Source organism: Lutjanus erythropterus, chromosome 3 (assembly GCF_056507025.1).
Source record: "Lutjanus erythropterus isolate fLutEry1 chromosome 3, fLutEry1.hap2, whole genome shotgun sequence".
NCBI classification, from domain to species: Eukaryota; Metazoa; Chordata; class Actinopteri; order Lutjaniformes; family Lutjanidae; genus Lutjanus; species Lutjanus erythropterus.
This window is the reverse complement of record NC_139319.1, coordinates 36,850,040-36,872,852: the sequence shown is the minus strand read 5'-3', so window position 1 is coordinate 36,872,852 and position 22,813 is coordinate 36,850,040. Positions and strand designations below refer to the sequence as shown.

The window sequence follows — 22,813 nt, the reverse complement described above, 5'->3', positions numbered from 1 at the left end:
TTTAAAAGAAGCACTGACATACAAAAATCACATACAATCATTCATCAGTGTCTGAAAAAGTCATTTAATTTCTAAAGGGTTGCCCACAGTAGCAAAGTTAAGAAAGATACAGGTTAACAGTAGTAAAAGTTTTGGTTGATTGGAATAGGTTTCCAGTGTGGAAAATGATTAATGCAACAAGTCACTGCACCATGATTCATTAAATACAAACATGTGGAAGTTTAAAACAAATAAATGAGTATTTGTTGTTTGGCCATTTGTGTATGTAAAGTGATATACATTAAATTTGCTACCAGGTTGCACCAAATAGTGTTAGGTGTGTTTTTTTTCTTCTTAAATTAATGACAGGAAAATACAGGCTAATAAAAGCAACCCGAACAGGTTGTTAAATATATACAGAAAAAATGCAGGATGTAAGGTTAATCAACAATCACCTTTCCCTGCACTAAAGGGTTAAAGTCTGTACCATGTTGTCGTACCTCAGAAAAGTAGTAACACCTTTACCATTGCCACAAATACATGAATAGTTTAAGATACATTAGGTTCATTCAAATGCTATCAGTATGTCTGTTGGCCACCATATGAAATATAGTGTATAGATAATAACAACATATTCTTATTCTTGAACAGCACCTGGTTAAATTAATGTTTGATTGTTTCACACAAAACACAAGAGGAAGTTGCACTTTCAGTAGCCAATCACATGGGCTGAATTTCACTAACTGGAGACAGAGGCCATTGGATCAGACATGTTAAGTACTAGGTAAACCAAGAATGACTTAATCATTAGTCAAGTTAGTGTCATAACAAGTGTTTTTGAACGTGTAGAGTTTGGCCCTGCTGTAATGTAACAGATGGGAGTTATGATACCATTAGTTTGGCAAACAAGTGGAAAAGTTCCCTCCCCCGAACCCATCAGTCCCATGTTGCATCATCCCAAGAGGAGCTGCTGGTTCAGCCCACAGCGGCATCAAGTAGAAGTGAAGAAAGCCTTCGACGGAAAAACCATCTTTCTTTCTTGCTGTTAACAGAAAAACAGAGATTATTAGGGAAACGTTTTTAAAGAAAACTGTCACAGGTTACATATTTATATATATACACACATATATATGTTCTCAAAATGACTAGGGCTATTTCATTTCATCCATCACATTAAATCAGATGTCATTGAGCTGTAAACAACCAAAATTATGCTTTGTGATAGAGTTCTACAGACGGGTGAGAAATTAAAAGAAAACAAACAAAGTTTCATGTTTCAAAATCCGTCACCTGTCGGTAAATTGCCATTTTAACAAATCCTTTTAATTCAAACCAACGCTCATTGAAACAGCAACCTCTTGGCACATTATCAACTGTGGCAAGTGAGGCTCATCGTCTTCATTTTATGTGAAAGGCAAAAGCAGTTAGGCTGTCTTCAACTTATATTTCTTTCTTTATCTAAAAAGTGAACCATTCAGTTTGATTGAAATTAATTATTAAAGCAATGCAACTACAGTTTCAAGCAGCTTCAAGCACTTTAGCCAAAAGCTAAACACTTTTTTCAAACCTTTAAAACCTCATTAAAATTTAAGCGTTTTTAAGGATTTCCAGCACCTGTATGCACCCTAATTGTGACATGTCACAGCAGGAAAAGCTAACATGTAAATAATAATAAAATAAATATTGTCTGAATTCCATTAAGCTGCTTCTGTTTCATGGTCAGGTTCATGCTGGGTCACTGCCACAGTGTCATGACTTACTAGGGCACCTGAATACAATAGAGACATTGTTAATGTTATTAGTAGTACCTGTGATTTTCCTACTATGACAAGTTTAAATGTTTGCTGTGAAAAAGTCCACTTCTTCTGTTGTCTGGTGATCTCAAGTAATTCCCTGTTCAGCTTCTCAGAACTTCAACCTTAACAGATGTCTAATCAGCCAGAATAAGTGAAAACACCTGATAGGGCTGTGTGGAATAGTTTGAAGCTTCGTTCATACCTTTGACATTCAAATTCTGAATCAACATTTGCATACTGTGCAGGGTTTTTTTTTCTTTTTGCATGCCTTTTCATTCTGCTGAAACTGGTATTTCTGCACAGTTACGGATAAAGAATAGTGCACACAAATATATTTAGTATTATACTATTTGTAGGATTAGAATTCAGTGGTGGCTACATGGGATGTTGTGAAGTCCAAAAGTCAAAACTGATTGAAAAAGATAAATGTAATAATTTCAAAAATTCAAAACATGTTTTTAAATATTCTGCTTTAATCTGCATTTGTTGGTGTCCAACATTTTCACTGTGGTGAAAAACGATCCCCTCTCCTGCTTGCCACACACAAAGGTAGTCACACCCCTGTACTAACAGGCTTAGCAGCAATCTAGCAGCACCATAAATTACATTCATGTTGACGAAACTAAAGAGTTATATTCAGTAAAAGAAGCTGATTTAATAAAAATAGACCAAGGCTTTTCCAGATGCGAACAGCAAAGCCCATACCTTATGTGGGTGTAATATTTTCTATTAGAAATATTTTTTTATTGATCAATTGACTGTTAGTAACACTGAATATACAGAATAGCTGGTGATTATTCACAGCAAATTTGTCTCCAGATAAATGTGTTTTTAACATGGCTTATTTCTCTATCGTTGTCATCATTGCCAAGGCAACATTAAAGGCCAAAATGCACTACAAGCCTGAACTGATGTGTATCAATAGAAGATTTAAAGATTCAGATTTAAAATTCCAAGACCACAGAACCAGCAGTAACATTTTAGGAAAAGGTATATATTTATTTCTTTAGTATAATCATTGTTAATAATAGCTTATTTCTTTAATAAAATCCTCACCTTTTTTCAGATCAGTCTATATAATGAAAAAATAGTACATTTATATATTTTTTAATCTGTATCAGTGAGGATGTTTTATAGGGATGTCCCGATACAACTTTTTCACTTCCGATACGATACCGATATTGCAGCCTTGAGTATTGGCCGATACTGATATCGATCCGATACGATATCAGCACGAATCATACATACTTTTATTACTTATTTTGTAGTGTGGAATGTTAGAAAAGGCTTGATCAAGTGATGTTACTCAAACAGAGAACAATAGTCAGCAACCAGAGTCACCTATGGATAGAAGTGCTGGAGCAGAAAATGGACTGCTTATCGGAGCGCTTATATTGGAGATTTTAGATGCAGTCCGATAAAATCCAATACTCGTTTTTTGGCTGATATTGGACCGATATCCAATATCAATATCGGATCGGGACACCCCTAATGTTTTAGACAGCAGCAGACAGCAAACTGCATACCGACACACACAGAGAGGATGAAGAGGAAGAGACAGAGTCCAGACAGGTCATCATAGTATATAATAATGCAGCGCAGTGACAAACGTTTTGTGGAGGAGATGAGCGTCTGTCCGTTTGGCTTTTACAGAGACAGATATTTAAATCTGTAGTGTTTAAACCACAGAACTGTACAGTAATATTATAAGTCATGATCATAAAAAGTTTTTTATATCAAGTTGGCACATCTGTCCATATTCACACACTCTCTCTCTCCCTCTCCGCTGCAGGTCAGATTTTTTTTCCCTTTTCCCTGGTTGAAGGTTGAGCTGCAGCTCCATAAGCACTCGCTCCTCATATAGATGCCTTTTCAATTCCATTTAACTCTCCCCAAACACATATTGCAGGTGCAGAAAAAATGCTCTGGTCCTAATTTGATGCTCCAAAAGCAAAACAAATTTGGAGTGGTTACATCAAGGCAGTTTAGTGCGTATTCTGGCATTTAGAGCGATGAGTGTATTTCAAAACACAAGAGTCAGACACTTATAGTGCATTTTGGCCTTAACAGTTGGAGTGTTGTGTGTCCTTGCTGCTGAGCTCATGCATTAACTTTACATTGGAGGATTTGCTATCACCTCCTAAATCACCTTTTCTCCCAGTGAACTTGAATGAACTTTGATTATCTTGAACTTGAATCTATGATGCTTAAAAATTGTCTTAAAAAGTCAGTTCATTAATTGTTGTTTTGTTATCGCTGATCATTCAAGACCCCTGACCTTGAATAAAAATCAGATGCAGACCATCAGTAAAAAGTTTAACAACCCCTGAAATACATTAACTCACCTAATCCAAACAAATTGAGGATTTTGTTCCAGGATATTTATTTTTTTTATGTTGATTATGATTTGGTACAGCCTTAACACTTGGAATGCCACTAATAGACCTTTTTGATAGCAACACTGTTGATATGAAATAGTCAAGTAAACGCAGGTGTTCGATTATTTGAAGTGGGGCTTTATGAGATACTTATCCATTGTACCTCCATAAGAAACTATCGATGCAATGGTTGCAATTTTCTTGGCTGATTCTGATTTTCTGTAAGTATAGCAGTGAAGCAGAAAATAAATGAGTCTGGTTGAGAAAATGTTTGGGGAATGTGGTCAGCATGGATTGTTCATTCTTCAGCCAGAACTGGACATTAGATTTAGAATAGCTGTATGCTGCTAGGTAATGTTATCCTGAAGGGTTAGAAAGTTTGATCCTGTTCATGAAATCTATTGCTCCTCCTATTCACACCAATGACATGCTGCATGTGTAGCTGTGACCAGGGACATTTAATATGACTGTAACGTTACCGTCTGTGTTGCTGCATGCATGATGTGACTATCGTGGAGCATTTGTGTAATTCTGACTGGTGCAAAATCAGATATTTGATGCTGGCACCAGAAAACCAGCCAGCCAATTCCTATAAGAAACTTCGATCCAGCCAAAAAAAAAAAAAAACATAAGTCCAGATTCACAAAATAACACAAACAAACTAACTGACTGAGGCAGCAATAAACAAGCAACCCCCATGTTCTGCGAGGTAAATCATTGTTTTTGCCAAAGGAGTATGGCAACTTTGGAGAGAACAATATTTGGTTCATATAACAGCTTCTTCTTGTCAGTAAAGGAAAAACAATGCTGTGAAAATATTCTAAATATAGTGTACACTTAAAGGGATGGTTAACCCAAACATTAAAATTTATTCCTTATCTACCAATTGAAGGACAGGTTTAGTTTTTTAGTCCACAAAACACTGCTGGAATTTCATAGGTAAACAGCATTGCAGAATTTCCCCAACAATGGAAGTGAATGGTGAACAGTTTTCAAACATAAAAAAGACAGAAAGAAAGAAACAGAATAAAAACATAAAATGCCTCCATACTACTCGTCTGGAGTAATCCAAGTCTTCTTAAGTCCCAACAGATAAAAAAATTGTTATTTTCATCATGTTTTTAGCCTAAATCCTCACTGTAGATCCTTAGCTTGGAGCCACATTTACATGCACATGCACATGCACACTGTCTGAACTAGATGTGTGTGGTGTGACAGTGTGCAAACAGCATGTCGGGACTTAAGGAGACTTGGATTACACCAGATGAGCATTATGGATGCATTTCATGTTTTGTTTTTGTTTGTTTTTTTCCAGTTGCTTTTTATGTTTGAATGCTGGTCACCATTTTACTTATATTGTTTGGGAGATTCAACATCATTCAACAATGATTTCCTGTGAAACACTAGCAGTGTTTTGCAGACTAACATAAATCAATGAGCATGAGGGTGAGTAAATAATGACTGAACTTTTATGTTTGGGTTAACCATCCCTTCAAACTAATACTGATTTTTTTTTTAGGTCGGCCCTCTTTAAGTGGCACTGTTTAGCTTCCTACACCTGCATTACTGCTGCTTCACCAAACTGGGGAATGTGCTGAATGCCATCTACGTACATAATACATCTATGTACATAATAAACTTACTATAGATAAGCACCTCATATAGCCCCACTTCAAACAATACAAACTATACCTTTAAGGTCCCAATCCATTTCGTGTGGCAGAGCCTTTCCAGTGAGTCAAAATATACAATAGCGACCCCCTGGGGGCCCGATCAGATAAGACGCACTTTTGTGGTGAGATTTGTCTTTTTCCAGTTGTTTACTTTGTTTAAAGGTGAATGGAACAGAACCTTAATTAGTATCATTGCTAACACCTGTGTTTACACTACTATTTCATGTCAAAATAGCTGGTGGGAGAAAGGTCTGTTTTCAATTTTTTAATCAAAGTTACGGAGGCACTTCACCAGGCCACTGAACAAAAGTTGTGTCTTGAAAAACATGTTAAAATGACTTTTTTTGGGCAAGAATCTGTACCAAATGAAGATAGTTTTTATTTTTCTGTTTTTTAGTTTTTACCTTAAACAGATATTGTACTTCCTGTGATTTGAAACTGACAGAAATTACTTAGACAATTAGTCAATTATCAAAATAGTTGCTAATTAATTCCTAATTGAATAACTAATTATTTCAGCTCTATTTTAAGTATAATAAGATTTAGATTAGAACTGATTCACAAATTTGCTTTTAGCTTCACAATGTGGTCAAACATCCATATTAGAAAATATAGTTACAGACAAGTATAAAACATAGTAGACCACCATCAAAAAATGGGCAGAGAATCAGCAGCCTTAAAATGAATTAGCAATTGTTTTGATAATCTGTTTGAGGGTGTTTTTTTTTTAGTCAACATTTGCTTGTTCCAGCTATTCCAATGTCAGGATTTGCTGCTTTGTTCTCTTTTATATGACTGTACACTGTACACAAAATTAGCACCAGCCACTAGCCAAATGTTGGTAACTATTCAAGTACATGGTACATTTGTTTCACTCACCAGCCAAAAAACCCAAAACAAAACAACAACAGTATCTATTGAGTGGCTTGTAAAATTTGGACCTTCACAAGCCATTTGGCCAGTGGGGGGGGGGGAAAACGCCCAGATTAAGAATACAATGTGTTTAGTTTAGTGGCTGATGGTTGGACAAAACAAGCAATCTGAAGACATTTACGGATAAACATTATCATTTGCAAATTAATCTCTGATGAGGTTGACTAGTTAAGGCCCTTAACTTGTATACAGGTGAGTGCAGGTGCCTTTAACATCAATATTGACTACAGCCCAACCAATATTATAGGCCCAATACTGGCCTATTAAAGCAATATCATTCTATTGTTTGTTTTTGCAAAATGTAATGCAGTTTGTTTTTATTTAATAGCTTTACTGACAACATTTTAAGTGTATTTGATTACTTTGATCACATTTCATATGCATACAATTTACTCTATTATTCTTTGTTAATAGTTATTCATTGTTATTAAAATACCAGTGAAAGATTACAGTGATAACCATTTTGAATAATCTCTGAATAAAATGTGTGTTTACGTATATATTCTTGCATTATATTATGTATACAGAATATTGGCCAATATATTGATGTTGGGATTGATCCCGATGAGGTGGTTGCCACCCAGCTGTACAGTATCAGTCGGGCCCTAATCATGACTCATGTCATGAACACCTTTTGTACAACCCCTGGGTGGCTCTTGGGGCTCTATAGCACCTGGTTAAATTTAGTAAATTGATTTCAGTGTAAACTCAATGTGGAGGTGTAACCAATTTCTTCCCTAGAGTAATTAACCGAACAGCTTAAGTCTTCAGCTGAAGCCTGGATGAAGGGAAAAAGCAGGCCTACCTCAGAACAGGGAGCAGGATTTGGGGGGTCTGAAGGGATTATCGCTGGAGGAAATCCCGACCAAGAGAGGGTCCTTGGAGGCATTTTGCAGACAGAAGTTTCTCAGCTCAGCTGCGGCCTGGGACACCTGCAGAGCCAGACATATGACAATGGCGCGTGTGAGAGGAAACATAAACAGCCTGTATCACATGTACATTATGTGTACTGCTCCAGACTCGTTACTCTACCAACTCTCATTTACGTACACTGACTAACTGGCACTATTTTGCATGACATTTGCAAGCAACGGCGCAACAGGCTACATGACGGGTGTGTCTACTGTGTAACTTTTTTGACAAACAATGTCTACCCTCGTTTAAGTGGTTTAATTTGTACAAACGTGTCACTTCTGTCGATACGTTGACACTTTTAACTGGAAAACAGACCGAAACTAGAAGAATACAACTGACAGCCGTTAAAAGGCGGAAGAAACTTGTTCGCTTTTAGCTGTGGTTTGGTCAAGCAGAAACCACTTCATGTGTAACTTTGTACACCAGTTCTTTGAGGGCTGAGAGGTAAGAGTCCAGTCTGTCATTTTTGCTACAGTTTGTCTCCGCCATTCAACAGTAGGTTGGCTCAGTCTTCCGTGTTTGTGTGTCAGTGTTGCGGGGTTCGTTCGTACCTTGATCCTCCGGATACTGGCCTCTAACCGGAGCTGTTTCACGGCCCTCTGAGCGATAATTAAGTTGTTGCTGGCATTGTTGTTGGACATGACGACGGCTGTCGGCGGAGAAAAGTTGAGGGCTGCTTGATATTAACGGCCACCGCTGGGCGGAAATTAACCCCAACTGCTCTAAACCCTGAACCCGACTGGGAAACGTTGGTCACTTTGAGCCTCGCCCCCTCTGCTCCAGCAAGCCACTCTATTGGCTTGTAGACTCGTCAATCAAAAAGTGAAGATAGAGCCACGCCCCCTACATACACTGGCCATTATTATGAGTTTCCTAGAGAGCAGAGAAGGAGAGTATCCTGTGACCTTCAGATGGAGGGTGAACAAACAAAACGTACTGGTTAATCAACACTTCATTGAACTTACACCAGTTTGGTTCTGTTTTAAATAAAACTTGGTACACGCTTAGGATTTGTGTTGAGTTTCACTGCACCAAATGCATTGTAGTGTTGGAGGAAGCCTGCTCAGGCAGACCAGACAAAAAGCTAGAGTCGTCAGTATTTAGCAGTTTGGTTTGGATCTAACACCAGGGCCAGGATCAACAATACTCTGTAAAAATCATATGGGAATTTAGTGGAATACAAGTTTGATTTGTTGAAGTTAATTAAACTTAGAATTGCTAGCATTTGTTTTCAGAACATGTCAGAACGTATAACTATGAGTTCTGCTAACTTGAAGTCTTTTGATTTGAAATGATGAGCTGAATAAATGTACTGTAAAACAGTCAATCAATTAATTAAATTAAGTCTTTAAAGAAACATGAACATCTTATTAGCAGACTTCCCAGCATGCATTGTTTGAGAGTTAAAACTTTCCTGAGACCCTCCTTTTATAGTTTTTGAAGAAAACATTTGATGAAAACTTGCTATATATCTCTAAATCAGTTTAAAATAAGTCATGGTTGCTTGTTTTCACAACGATGAAATAACTGCAAACCATGGGTTATGAATTCAGTCTCCATCCCCTGACACATAGTTTCACATATTGTGTTTGTGCCAATGCTGTACAAATTATTTATCTGAAACGAAGAACTGACTTTTCAAACTGAGAAAATGTAAAAGGAAATCAAATTTGTTTGTAATGTTCTTCAGTGTGACTTAAGCTGTGGCTTCAACTTAATATCTCAATATAACAATTTTCACAACTGAATTGTTATCATATTTATTTGACCAGAAAAGTTTATTTGTTTTTAATCATTTCAAAATTACCTCAACTTTTCAGATTCAGTCAACTTAAAATTTTACACCAACATTATTTATTTATTTTCTGTATTTATTTATTTATTTATTTATTTATTTTTTTAGTTAAAACAATTTTTTGAGTGTGATAAGTATATCAGATAGACAAGAGACTTATGTTTTGTATATAACTCTGTGCAGATAGCCAGGTATGGTCACATGTCTGTAATAAAAAAATATATATATATTTTGTTGCCCAAAAAACAGGAGCACAGGAACATCAGCACCTAAGATTGTTACTGTGAAACCTCATACCAACTGTTGTTGAGACATTTCACTCTCAACTTCACAAAAGTCAACCTCATGGTGGCGCCAGAGGAAAAGTCATGGCTTTATAAAACAGGGATAGTTGTGCTAAATTTAATGGCAATTTATCAAATAGTAAAATAAATTTGAGTCTGATCCAAAAGCCATGTGTCATTACTGCAGCTTGGTTTTGCATTTTATTTGTTGACTACTGCAGCTTCCACCATCAAGGTACAGGACTTTATTACAAAAAAGAAGCTGGTATTAAACACCATGCACACATATCAGTTGGAGTCAGCAGTCACTGGATCTACAGAATAATCCATAATATTTTTTAGATATATGGTTCTTAGCCCGAGTAACAGAGAAAATACCTTGTAAAAAAAAAAAAAAAGCAACAAAGTATTATTTTTTTTAAAAAAAGGATTTATAAAGTCAAACATATATAACATATTCACATCAAGAATGTGCTGGAAATAATCACAGAGACGAAGGAGAGTATTGGTACCTTCACCTTTATTATAAACCCTGTAGTTTCTGTGTGTGTTTAGTAACACAGCCATTGCAAAGGTAATATAACTGAGGAATGATACAAAGTGTGGTAATATGAAAATGTAATATTGTATATCTAATATGCAATTTGATCATCTTATGTCTTATAAATCATCTGGAAAACATCTTAAAACAAAAGTAATATCACAATATGTAATGTGTTATGATTATTGTATGTCACTAGCTCAATCAAGTGACTTCTCCCCTGAAGATGAAAAAAGAGAAAAAGAAAACATGATTATTAATTTCATATATTTCATTGTGTTGAGGCATTACCTTTGAAACCACATTGTAAATCATACTCACAAATGATTGGTCCAATGCTGAGGGGCTTCACAGGTTCAGAGCTGGAAACAGAGCGCTGCATCCTCCTTGTGCAAGGCTACATGGATGAAAAAAATAAGATATACCATTAAAACTCTGTGTTTAAGCAGCTTTGATGATGGACTGACAATGTTATTGATGAAGTGAAATGTGTGACTTACTGGAACACAGGAGTTGGTCCTTCGGTCACACAGGCTCAGGCTGCAGTGAAGGAAAACATCTCTGTATTCATCCTGGAGCAGGAAGAACAGGGCAGTGAACCGAGCCTGGAGGGACGAGCCGCTCTCAGTCACTGACACCCGTCGACGGTCACTGGGACACCTGACAGAGAAGATGGTGAGGCTCATCTCTACACATTTAACCTTTTCCAGTTTCCATTATATTCCACAGACCATCTGCTGAGGCTCCAGAGGGACACTTACTTGTTCTGGATGAAAAAGTGTCGCATGGGATCATCAGGGTTTGATGATTGAGTGGCGTAGCAGTCCTCCAAAACAACTGCAAAGCCTGGATCTCTCTCCTCCACAGAGACGCCCACGTACAGTGGTGAGCCCAGCGGCAAGGTGACCTGGCCTGCTGAGTAAGTCTCAGTGTAGCTGGAGTCACGGAACAGAGACATGGAGGCTCTGGCTTTGGTCCCTGAGTCCAATATGCCACCTTCCAACCTGTCAAGAGGACATGCTTTTTTGTTAAGGTACCCAAGTCTCTCTTTTCCACGTTTTTTCATCTTGTTATTGTAATATTCCTTGATTATTTTAGAATGCTCAGGATATTTATTGATGTAAAGAGGTGTTTTCTTGGTTCTTTAAAGGAGTCCATTAATTAACAAAGAATAGGCAATAACATCTTTTTTTTTTACTAAATAATCAACTCAATAGCTATATAGTAGAACCATCAGTCAGGCCTCTTCAGGCACAGCTTTGCTTGTACCATGCTCTGTTCTTTAAGCCATAATGAAGGGACGAAATGTTAACTAGGATGGAGGTAACAGCTTTATTGCATTGTGAATACTGATAGCTCATTGCCTGGATGCCATTTAACACAGGGCTGAATTCATCATTTAAGACAGCTATTGCTCTCACCACTGTGAATTATGAGAAAAAGTTAGATGGTCACCATGACATCAGCATAACTGTTTTTGTCTACTGTATAATGCCTTGCTATCTAAAGTATCATAGCAGAAAATAACAATGATACAACTCACCAACTTTAACTGTAAATCCAGATAAATTAGAAATAATCATTCCTCTGCGGTTAGGTTTTACCTGCTGATATGTTTTCCAAAAAATGTGTGATTGTTTTAATAATTCTTTCTATATGATTGTTTTGTGTGACTGACTTATCTTGTGAAATCATATATATATGATTTGTTCAACATTGTTTCTGTAATCACACTTCCTTTACAAAAGAGATCTTGATCTTTATTGCTGAATATGTAATGCATAAGTAACCAACAAATTAACAGAACTGTTTTATCCATTTCGTGTATTACAAAATGTGACACTGCAGTTCAGCATGATGTGGATTTGAAAATCCGACTCACGTGACGTTGGTGACTCCCAGTGATTGTATAAAAAAAGACACTAGACTAGAGCCATTTTAATTACACACACAGGAGCTTCATTATCGCTATTATTACAGGCTACTTACTCCAGGAATGGTCTGATAGCCAGGTTCAGGCTGGCGTCTGTGTCCAGGGGATAAGCACAGGAGAAGGGAAGACTCATGGGAAGGCTGAAGGATGCATTGCTTAATGGGTAGATAAATAAACTGTTTGAGTAGATGGCATGTGTGCTGTTGGTCTGAAAGACAGAAGATGATTAAATTATCAGTCAAATGATTAAGTCTGCTTGAGAGCATGTTCTGTACACAGCAGCATGACTGAGTGGTTAAAGAAACTGTCCTCCTCATTTGGAGACCAATGACCATGTCTTTATAGCAGTAATAATAGATGGATGATGGTATAAAGACTATATGGAGTCTTTGTATATGACAGTGCAGTTTGTGTATGAGGTCTGCAAAAATCCATGTGGCCTGAGGAACCAACAGGTCAAAATTAGATTAAAAAATGTATGTGTGGGAGAGCCTCTTGTAATAAATGTGATTTTATTTGAGGTGCTCTTCAGGTAGGGATACATATGTGTTCAAAAATCACACACACACAAAAAAACAACCTTGTCATGGCATGGTCATATGGTCATGGTCATATGGCGTCACCCCACACTGGCTAGAAACTTCATGCATTGCAAGATTCTCCCCTAGATGGATTTAAACACTGACAGGTTAAGAGGTCAGCAGCTACGACATGGAGAGATGAGTTTGATGAGGAAATGAATGGCATCATTGGAGCCAGGGCAAGGATTGATGCAGATTGACTGGTATCTCAGACACGCCTGCAGCAGACGAGAGAAAGAGTGTGATATTGCCAGAACCCACCTTTGACTTAAACATAAAGGAGCTAACATTAAAGGAGATTAACAAAGTCTTCAGGGCTGCTTGAACATGCTCAGCCCCAGGCCTTTACAATGTCAAAGAGGGGCCTCAGGTGATCTGGAAGAGGGGGAAGGTAGCTCAGCAATGGAGATTTGCTGAGGGCATCTGCATGATGGAGAAGAATATAAGCACTACCAAGCAGTTCAGAACCATCTTACTCCTCAGTGTTGAAAGCAAGATATCAATATAGATATCATATGCTCGATGCCTGATGAAGTTTCTCCTGGGGGTCCCAAAGGTCTTAGGATGTATTGATGTACAGTGCCTTGCAAAAGTATTCACCCCCTTTGGCTTTTTACATATTTTGTTACATCACAAGCTGTAAATTAGATGTTTTTAAATAATAAATAAAAAATAAAAAATATATATACATATATATATATATATATATATATATATATATATATATATATATATATATATATATATATATATATATATATATATATATATACACATATATACATATATATATAGCATATATAGCATATATGAAGCATATATGAAGCCCCTAAAGTTCTGGTGCAACCAATTACCTTCAGAAGTCACATAATTAGTGAAATAAAGTCCACCTGTGTGCAATCTAAGTATCACATGATCTGTCAGTATATATACACCTTTTCTGAAAGGCCCCAGAGGCTACAACACCACTAAGCAAGAAGCATCACTAAAAAAACAGCATGAAGACCAAGGAGCTCTCCAAACAAGTCAGGGACAAAGTTGTTGAGAAGTACAAGTCAGGATAGGGTTATAAAAAAATATCAAAATCCCTGGATCACCATCAAATCCATCATGATCAAATGGAAAGAACATGGTACCACAACAAACCTGCCAAGAGAGGACCGGCCACCAAAACTCACAGACCGGGCAAAGAGGGCATTAGTCAGAGAGGCAACACAGAGACCAAAGGTAACCCTAAAGGAGCTGCAGAGTTCCACAGCAGAGACTGGAGTATCTGCCCATAGGACCACTATAAGCCATGCACTCCACAGAGCTGGACTTTATGGAAGAGTGGCCAGAAAAAAGCCATTACTTAAAGATAAAAATAATAAAGAACATTTTGAGTGTACCAAAAGGCAGGTGGGAGACTCTCCAGATGTATGGAGGAAGGTGCTCTGGTCAGATGAGACTAAAATTGAACTTTTTGGCCACCAAGGAAAATGCTATGTCTGGTGCAAACCCAACACATCTTATAATCCCAACCTCCACCATGTTTTTCAGCAGCAGGGACTGGGAGACTGGTCAGAATTTAGGGAAATTTGGATGGTGCTAAATACAGGGATATTCTTGAGCAAAACCTGTTTCAGTCTGCCAGTGATTTGAGACTGGGACGGAGGATCACCTTCCAGCAGGACAATGACCCTAAGCATACTGCTAAAGCAACACTCAGGTGGTTTAAGGGGAAACATTTAAATGTGTTGGAATGGCCAAGTCAAAGCCCAGACCTTAATCCAATTGAGAATCTGTGGTCAGACTTGAAGATTGCTGTTCACGAGCGGAACCCATCCAACTTGAAGGAGCTGGAGCAGTTTTGCCTTAAGGAATGGGCAAAAATCTGTGTGGCTAGATGTGGCAAGCTCATAGAGACTTATCCAAAGTGACTTGCAGCTATAATTGCCACAAAAGGTAGCTCTACAAAGTACTGACTTTAGGGGGTGAATAGTTATGCACATTGAAGTTTTCCGTTATTTTGTCCTATTTGTTGTTTGCTTCTCAATAAAAAATAAATAAATCACATCTTCAAGTTGTAGGCATGGTCTGTAAATGAAATGATGCAAACCCTCAAACAATCCATTTTAATTCCAGGTTGTGAGGCAACAAAACACGAAAAATGCTAAAGGGGGTGAATACTTTTGCAAGGCACTGTATATCATCAGCACTAACTTGACACAACCCCAACACAGCTGAAAATGAATATGAAACAGTAAAATAATGCACATACCTGAAAGTACAAATGGCAACAGAGGAGAAAAACTACATTTCAAACGAAAAAGATTCTGCCAGAAGCTACAGAAGTTCGGAGAACTGAACATAAAGAGAGTTAAAGAAACATCTTCCTCTTTGCTCTCCTGAACACAAATGAGCTGAGTAGTACAACATGCACTTGCTCGAGGGGAAGAAAGGAGGGTCACCACGGGTTGGCTGCGGCCAGCAAGATGTCACCACAGCCCATCTGGAGGAGGGTCGGGTTCATGCGTTGGCCCTACTCCAAAGTTGGTCCATCTCAGGCGTGGCTCAGTGCAAGTTGGCGCACTGAAAGCGATAATGAAAATGCACTTCGTTGCAGTGCAGTTTAGCTCAGCGTGGCCAAAAGCATGGGTGGAAAAGGCCCACCTGTTGTAATGGAAATGCAAACCCCTGCTGTCCTGGGCTGACAGCCCCAGAATTCAAGTGTCTACAGCTAAAGAAGGACTCAGAACATTTAACTATGCCCATACATCACAGGATATAGTAGTAAAAGAGCAAGACACACAAAACATATTTTTATACACATGCCAATAATCAGGTTTACAGCAGGAAAAAAGACAAAAAAAAACAGTAGTTAAGTCTTTACCCTCAGCGTGTTTCCACAGGCACCCTCCGTAGCCTCCACTTCGTACCACACAACATCATCACGCTCTCTGACCCAGGAGCAGTTGTGTGCTGCTAGGTTGCCAGAAAATGGGTCCATACCAGAGGAAGTCAAGCCAACCAAATCCACCCCTACTTGGAGTTTATCATGGCCACATGTGAGCTGAGGAAGCCAGGGTTCAGAGTGCCGGACTAAAGAAAAATATATAAAGTGTAAAAGAAAGGAGATTAGATATATACTAGAAGAATTCACAATGAGAACCTCCTTAAACCCTCACCACAGTATTATTAGTATGTCATTTTAGATATGTCAAGACATTGCCAAATATAAAAAGAAACCTACATTCACAAACAACACTAGGAGAAGTAGTTCATTCACTTGAAGAAAACTGAATTTGTTTGTACAGTAAAAGATGTTTCAAATGGAACAATACCTGCACAGTATGCAAAAGAGCATCCAGATGGCTTCACAAGTTTGTAGATGTAGTAGCGTTCATAGCAGTGCTTGACATGGATGGTATGCAAGTCAAAATAGCAACAGCTGCCACCCCAGGCATTACACACATTGCGTTCAACAATTTCATCTGACCGTGTGGGATGAGGTTGTGTTATCCACAGAGTAGCATGGGTTCCACACCTCTTTTCACCCACACACCTCTCTGGAATATGAGCACTTCTTTTCCCCAGAAACAGCCGATACCAGCCCTGCCAGTTAACATCTCGGTCGCAGTGTATGGTCTGATTCGATGTGTTATTTACTGAACGCCAGTCATCATTCAGGACAGTGTAGTGCCCACAGGGGTCAGCACAGCGGAGAGTCCCGTTAGTATTGATGCAGTCCATGCCTGGAGGACAAACTGTATTTCCACAGCTGAACTGGACAGATCGGGAAGAGGGACCTGATCTGGACCTGGAGGAAGGCATCAGGCATTCGAAGGAGCCCGGGGTGTTTTGGCAAACCTGAGTTGGTTCACAGGGTGAATCTGGGAGGGAGCACTCGTCTGTGTCCACACAGCCGCTGTCTGATGACCAGTGATAACCTTGGCTACAGCAAGAAGAGTCACTGCAGAGTTTTTTATTGTAACAGGTGAGACCATCGCCTACAAAACCATCTTTACAGACACAAGAGAAAGCGTGGTTGATGAAAGAGTCGCCTCTTTCTCGTGACTCCAGGCAGGTGGCTTCATCATGACATGAATCACAACTGGTGACACGTGTCCCTGTGAAAAGTACAAGGACAGTTAAGTTTGATGCATTCTGTTGGTAATTTTAGTAGCTTTACCAAATGAAACAGATAATTGGTGTTAAGCTGTCATGTGAATACAATTACACGGAAACCTAATTTGCTCAATTTCACTAGCTTTGAAGTGGTACCAGGTGAATTATTCCCCACCTGAGAAACAAGTACACTAGACCATGTCAACATAAATGTTCCTGGCAGCGACAAACCTCTTCTTTGTCCCCATTTTGGTCAATATGACCACATTTCCCTGCTTCTCCTGTGTAACTATCTACACATAAATTGATAAAAACAATCAAAGTGTGGACAGTGGAAGCTACAGCAGCTCTGTAGGACTGTTTTTTAATCATTTTTTTGGCACTTTTGCCTCTATTTGACAGGGACAGCTAAAGATATGACATGAAAAGGAGTAGAGAGAGAGAGAGGGTACAACACGCAGCAAATGGGCCACAGGTGGGAATCAAAACCGGTGGCTACTGCAAAGGCTGACAGCCTCAGTACATGGGGCACAAGCTCTACCAACTGAGCAACAAAGGCGCCTCCCAGGATTGCTTTCTGAGTACACTGACTGGCAGATGTTCAGAGATGCCACCTTAAGGATCATGCATCAGTGACATCATATGTCATCAAATATGTTGATAATGTGGTGAGAACAAAGACAGTAAAGACATTCCCCAACCAGAAAGCCTGGCTGAATGGTGCAGTGGGGGCTCTTAACCTGACACACCAGATAGTTTGTTACACAGGACCATCGGGGAAGTTGTCCTTAGAAACTCTGGGCAAACACTTAAAAAAACACTTGGCAGGTGATTGGATGAATCATCTTTATTAGATCAAACACAGGCTATCTTAAACCAGTCAAATCAAACTCTTGCCAAAGCCAGCAGAGCAAAAAAAATATTTTCCATTAAGAAAAGCCTTCAGTATTCAGTCACTTCCTTGGACATTTCTTACTGTTGTCGCACCTAAAACCACCCCCATAGCTGCCAGTAGTCTCCCCTAGGACGCTGATTGGCTGCGTCTGTGTGATTCGTCATATTAAATTTTTTAGATAATGATAAATCAGATGGCTTACCTGAGGTTCTTCCTATAAAAATATGCAGAGTTAGGAGCAACAGCAAAGCCCCTGGCACCCCCATTATGGACCACATTCACGGCACAAACTTGCTGAAAAAGACAAAAGAGATTTCTTCAAATTCCATTTTCAATTATGCTGCCATGCATAGAATTCATTACTTTGCCAGTCTTACCTTGGAGAGGCTGTTTGGCGATCCAGCAGTTAGTGAAAAACTGCCTGTGAGTGAATTTATAGGCCTGCTAGTGTGTTCAAACTAAGTAATCTCTGGTGAAACACCAATCATCGGCAACACTGATACATACGACATAAAATAGTTACTTATTAATCAAAATAAAATAAAGAGATGAAATTAAAACAGAACTGGCACACAATGACCTGAGTAGATATAATTTATGCTGCCACATCAATATCAGATTAGTGCTGAAACACATTATGTAATATACTAATTAGCCCATTTATAACTGCCACTTGTCAACAGCACTGATTGAAATGACATGAGAGGACATTAAGTTTTTGAGCATAAAAGTTTATTCCTGACCATGGAAAAAGTAGTTTTAATTTCTTTTTTCTTTTCTTTTTTTTTCTGCACACATCTCACAGTTTTAAAGTCTCGTCTCACAGTTTAGCTGAAGAAATTCCACTGACATCCATTTCTGGAAGCTGTAAGTGGATCATAGATTGAGATTTTTTTTGTCCAATAAATGTTCAAAGGAAAAGTATTGTCATGCAATTATAGATTTCAGAGGATAAACAAACTGGAAACTTTAAAGTTTGGAGCAGCTCACTTGTATTGAAAACAACAGTGCACTAGAGAGGATGACCTTTTCTTGATTTTATTGCGCTATTGTTACATTGATATGTTACTTATCATTATGGAATCGTTATAAATCTGAACTTACCTCCTCTTTAGTGCTTTATTATTCCTGTAAATAGTTGAACAGTGTGTTGTTTCATTACATAACATGTGATAAGTTTTTATAACACTTAAGTACCTGTGTACAACAGCTTGCCCTTCATATACTGAAATTATGCTACAAAGCATTTCAGTTTTGGATTAAATTAAGTTTTATTTTGAACATATCAAAAGAAAAGAAAAAAGCATATACAAGTATGAAAAACAAAAGTCCAAAGTAACAAATGAGCTTAACAACAAGTGTTCAGCAGGAATAAATAATTAATGTCTGAAAAGGAGTAGGTAGAAGTAAATAATAACAATAACAATATAATAATAGCATATACAAGTATGAAAAAAAGTAACAAATGAACTTAAACACATGTTGGAATGAATAATTCATTTTTAAAAAGGAGTAGGAAGAAGTAAATACATGTCCTGACCCCTTTATTTATATTTCAGTGGTAAACTATCTGAAATGCATCAGTATTCCTGCTGTTTTCACCAAACACAGTCAAATTAATAAACATAAACATTCATAACACAGCAAGAGCAAATAAGCTGAATAAAATAAATAAAACAGTACATATTAAAATTAAGCTACACCTCCTATCATGTTCTTACTCTGCTTCACCTCTCAGATCATCCATTCCATATGCATGTTTGTAAATTATTCAGTGTTGGACGTGTTTTCATTTCGTCACTACAGTCATTCCACAGACTAACTGCTTTGATTGTCTTTTAGGATTAGTCCTCAGTGGTTGCATATTGAACATAAAACTTCCTCTCAAATTCATCTCATTTGAAACAGCATCTGGATACTGCTGGGTGATAACTGATTTTTTTAAAAAAAATTTAATTAATTAATTTATTTATTTATTTTTTGCTTTATACATGATTTGACCCATTTTAAAGTTGACCCGGTCTTTAACTTGTGGTGCCTTTAATTTGACAAAGAGTGGGTGGTGAGTGGTTCTGTGTAGGTTGTTTTATTTAACAGTATGAGGTATATTATGAAGAATTATTTAATTTATATCTTACTTTATATAATATTGCAGTTGATTTAGATATTTTAGTTTAGATATAATTTATATTTGGCTTCTAGCATACTTTGTTATCTACTATCACTCCAAGAAACTTAATTTCGGTGCTCTTTCTATTTGTGTAATATTTATCACAAGTTACTTAAGTTATTTAAAAAATATATAAATTTAGTTTTACTTAAATTTAGCTTTAACTTGTCACAATCAAACCAACTCTTAAGTATTTTCATTTGTTTCTCCAAAACAAGATACATTTGTGTCTTCTGGAAATAATATAGTCTTCATCACATATGTTATTATATAATATGACTACCAACAGTCTCAGCACTGATCCCTGGGGAACCCCACAAGTTACCTTCTGTAGGTCCAGCATGTAAGACTTAGGCAGATCTATTAGCAGAATATGGCAGAAATGCAATATGACATTCATTAGAATTCATTAAAGAAAAAATGCCTATGAAACATATTCACCCCCCTGTGGATGTTTCATTGTTTAACAACACTGAAGCAAAGATGCGGGACACAGAACAAACAGAAATTATCTAATTAAAATACAAATATAATACAAATTAGTATTATTATTCATTCTGCCTATTTCAGCACCTTCATAAAATCATAAAATCATAAAAATCCAAAATGGGGATCATTCCCCCTTTGTGAGTTTTGGAAAGACAGCGAAAAAGTTAGTTCTGAGTCCTGTACTATAACTATGTAATGCATCTGTTTGCCTAAATTTCCTCAGTCACCATTGCACAAAGCACATTTCTCCCATCATCCTAAATTACATTTACTGCCGTCCACCTACTGTCATCATACCGCTGACAGCCAGTGAATCAGTTGTTGGAGGTAGTTCATCTCTTTTCAGCTTCATAATAGCCGGAGAAACCCAGATCATAAATATCACTCATGAGTGTTGTTGCTGTATCAAACATCTCTTCAGTTGGTCTACACTGTCTGTATATGTGAAACCTTGCAGATCAGCTGCTAGGAGGACCTCCAGAACAGAGGGCTGAAGGTGGGAAGGAAGACAGAGAGAGTGAGAACACGAGGAAAAAGCAGAGGAAGAATATATGTTTTGTTTTTTTATGTAAGAATTTAATTCGAGTCTCAAACAAAAAGCTTTATATTTTGAAATTCTGAATGAACAAATGTGCCATTCTCTCTTCTCTAATGCCCAATAATATGCACTCCATCTGTACTCAACCAGAACTATTGCCTCATGGTTTTATGCCTCCTCCAATTTCCCCTTCTAAAGTCTGCCCAGACTCATATAATATATGTAGTGAAGACTGTAAGATTTACAGAGATTATCAGTATACGGCAGAAGTGAAATAAAACATTTATGGTCACAAATCAAAATGTATAATCACCTAAAAAATTAGAATGAGTTCATCTTTGAGTCCAAGTGGACATTTGTTCCAGATAATAATAAAAGTACATCCAGGTGTTCTGAGGATATCACGTCCACAAGAATGTGGTGGACATGAGTTTACAGTGAGCTTGATGATGACCTTTGATGTTTGACCACCAAAATCTAATCAGTTCATCAACCGGCTGTCACCAGCGTGGCAGCAAAATAAATAAATAAAAGCCTGTGAGTGGGTGAGGGCTGAAGGTTGTACCTGCAATCTGGAAAATAACAGTCAGACTTCCTGCAGTTTGAACTGCCTCAGCAGGTCCCAGAGTTCAACGATCACTGAGTAATGATGCTGACATGGTGGCAATCCAGGACCAATGACACAACATGTGACCATTTTTTATAACACTTAAGTACCTGTGTGCAACGGTTTGCCCTACATATACTGAAAGTATGCCACAAAGCAGATTATAGATTAGATTAACATTTATTTTGAACATGTTAAAAGAAAGTAAAATAGCATATACAAGTATGAAAAATAAAAGATAAAAGTAACAAATGAGCTTAACAGCAAGTGTTCAGCAGGAATAAATAATTCATTTTGAAGTTGACCTGGTCTTTAAATTTTGGTGCACTTAATTTGACAACTAGTGGATCTTGTACCATGGCAGATATGGAATACAAAATTTAATCAATCAATAATCACAAATCAAAATGTATAAACACCTAAAAATAAGAATGAGTTTATCCTAGAGTACTTCTGGAATCAGTCAAGACCGCCCAAAAATGTCCAATACCCTCCAGGATCTCAGGGTGAATCTCATCCATACCTGGCGTCTTGCTTCCAGAGAGCTTCTTATAACTACTTCTGTCAGGGATATGGACAGGATTTCCACTGAGTCTTCAGACTCAGCCTCCTCCACAGAGGACATGTTGCTCAGGTTCAGGAGTTCCTCAAAGTGCCCCTTCCACCGACAATATCCCCTTTCCATGTCAGCAGTTCTCTTCCCTGGCTGAATACAGTCTGGACAAAGTGCTGCTTTCCCTTCTTGAGTCACCAAATGTTTTGCTAATCTTATTTGTGATGAGGTATTTATTAGAAAGCATCCAAACCTTCTATTAATATGTTATCTACAAACTTATTCAAATATACTGTAATATACTGGGATTGAGACAACATCTCTTTTAAATGGGCCACAGATGGCTCTGTGTTCATTTACATCTATCATAGGGCTGGAGGACAACTCTATTTTAAAGTTACTTTGTGGATGTACGGAGGAGGGAGGAAAGAGGAGGGACAGGAGGGACAAAGCAGAAAGAACCTGCTTCTCAACTGACAGCCCTTAAAAGGTGGAAGGAACCTGTTCGCTTGTAGCTTGGTCAACCAAAAACAGGTGTATGTTTAACTTTGGACAGGCATGGTCTCAGAAAATATTTTTGGTCCAAAAAAAAAAGAAAACATATAATACTGTGCCTTTTACACATTAAAACTGCACCTGACACACC

General features: G+C 37.8%; 2 protein-coding genes across 2 annotated transcripts; both read right to left on the bottom strand.

The window, feature by feature from the left end:
* Nucleotides 1–44: 44 nt before the first annotated feature.
* Nucleotides 45–8,426, bottom strand: LOC146330461 (guanine nucleotide-binding protein G(I)/G(S)/G(O) subunit gamma-5). The gene is made up of 3 exons (XM_084716016.1): nt 8,226–8,426; nt 7,565–7,691; nt 45–1,021 (listed from the first exon to the last, which is right to left on the bottom strand). The coding sequence occupies exons 1-2, from the start codon at nt 8,313–8,315 to the stop codon at nt 7,566–7,568; spliced, it is 216 nt and encodes a 71-aa protein (XP_084572142.1). The 5' UTR covers nt 8,316–8,426; the 3' UTR covers nt 45–1,021; nt 7,565.
* A 1,830-nt stretch (nt 8,427–10,256) lies between these two features.
* On the bottom strand, nt 10,257–18,244 carry LOC146330460 (uromodulin). Its single transcript, XM_084716015.1, has 9 exons — nt 18,188–18,244; nt 18,013–18,104; nt 16,132–16,917; nt 15,681–15,889; nt 12,284–12,435; nt 11,056–11,298; nt 10,795–10,954; nt 10,616–10,691; nt 10,257–10,514 (listed from the first exon to the last, which is right to left on the bottom strand). Exons 2-9 carry the CDS (start codon nt 18,086–18,088, stop codon nt 10,495–10,497), a joined length of 1,722 nt encoding a protein of 573 aa, XP_084572141.1. The 5' UTR covers nt 18,089–18,104; nt 18,188–18,244; the 3' UTR covers nt 10,257–10,494.
* Between the last annotated feature and the right edge of the window lie 4,569 nt (nt 18,245–22,813).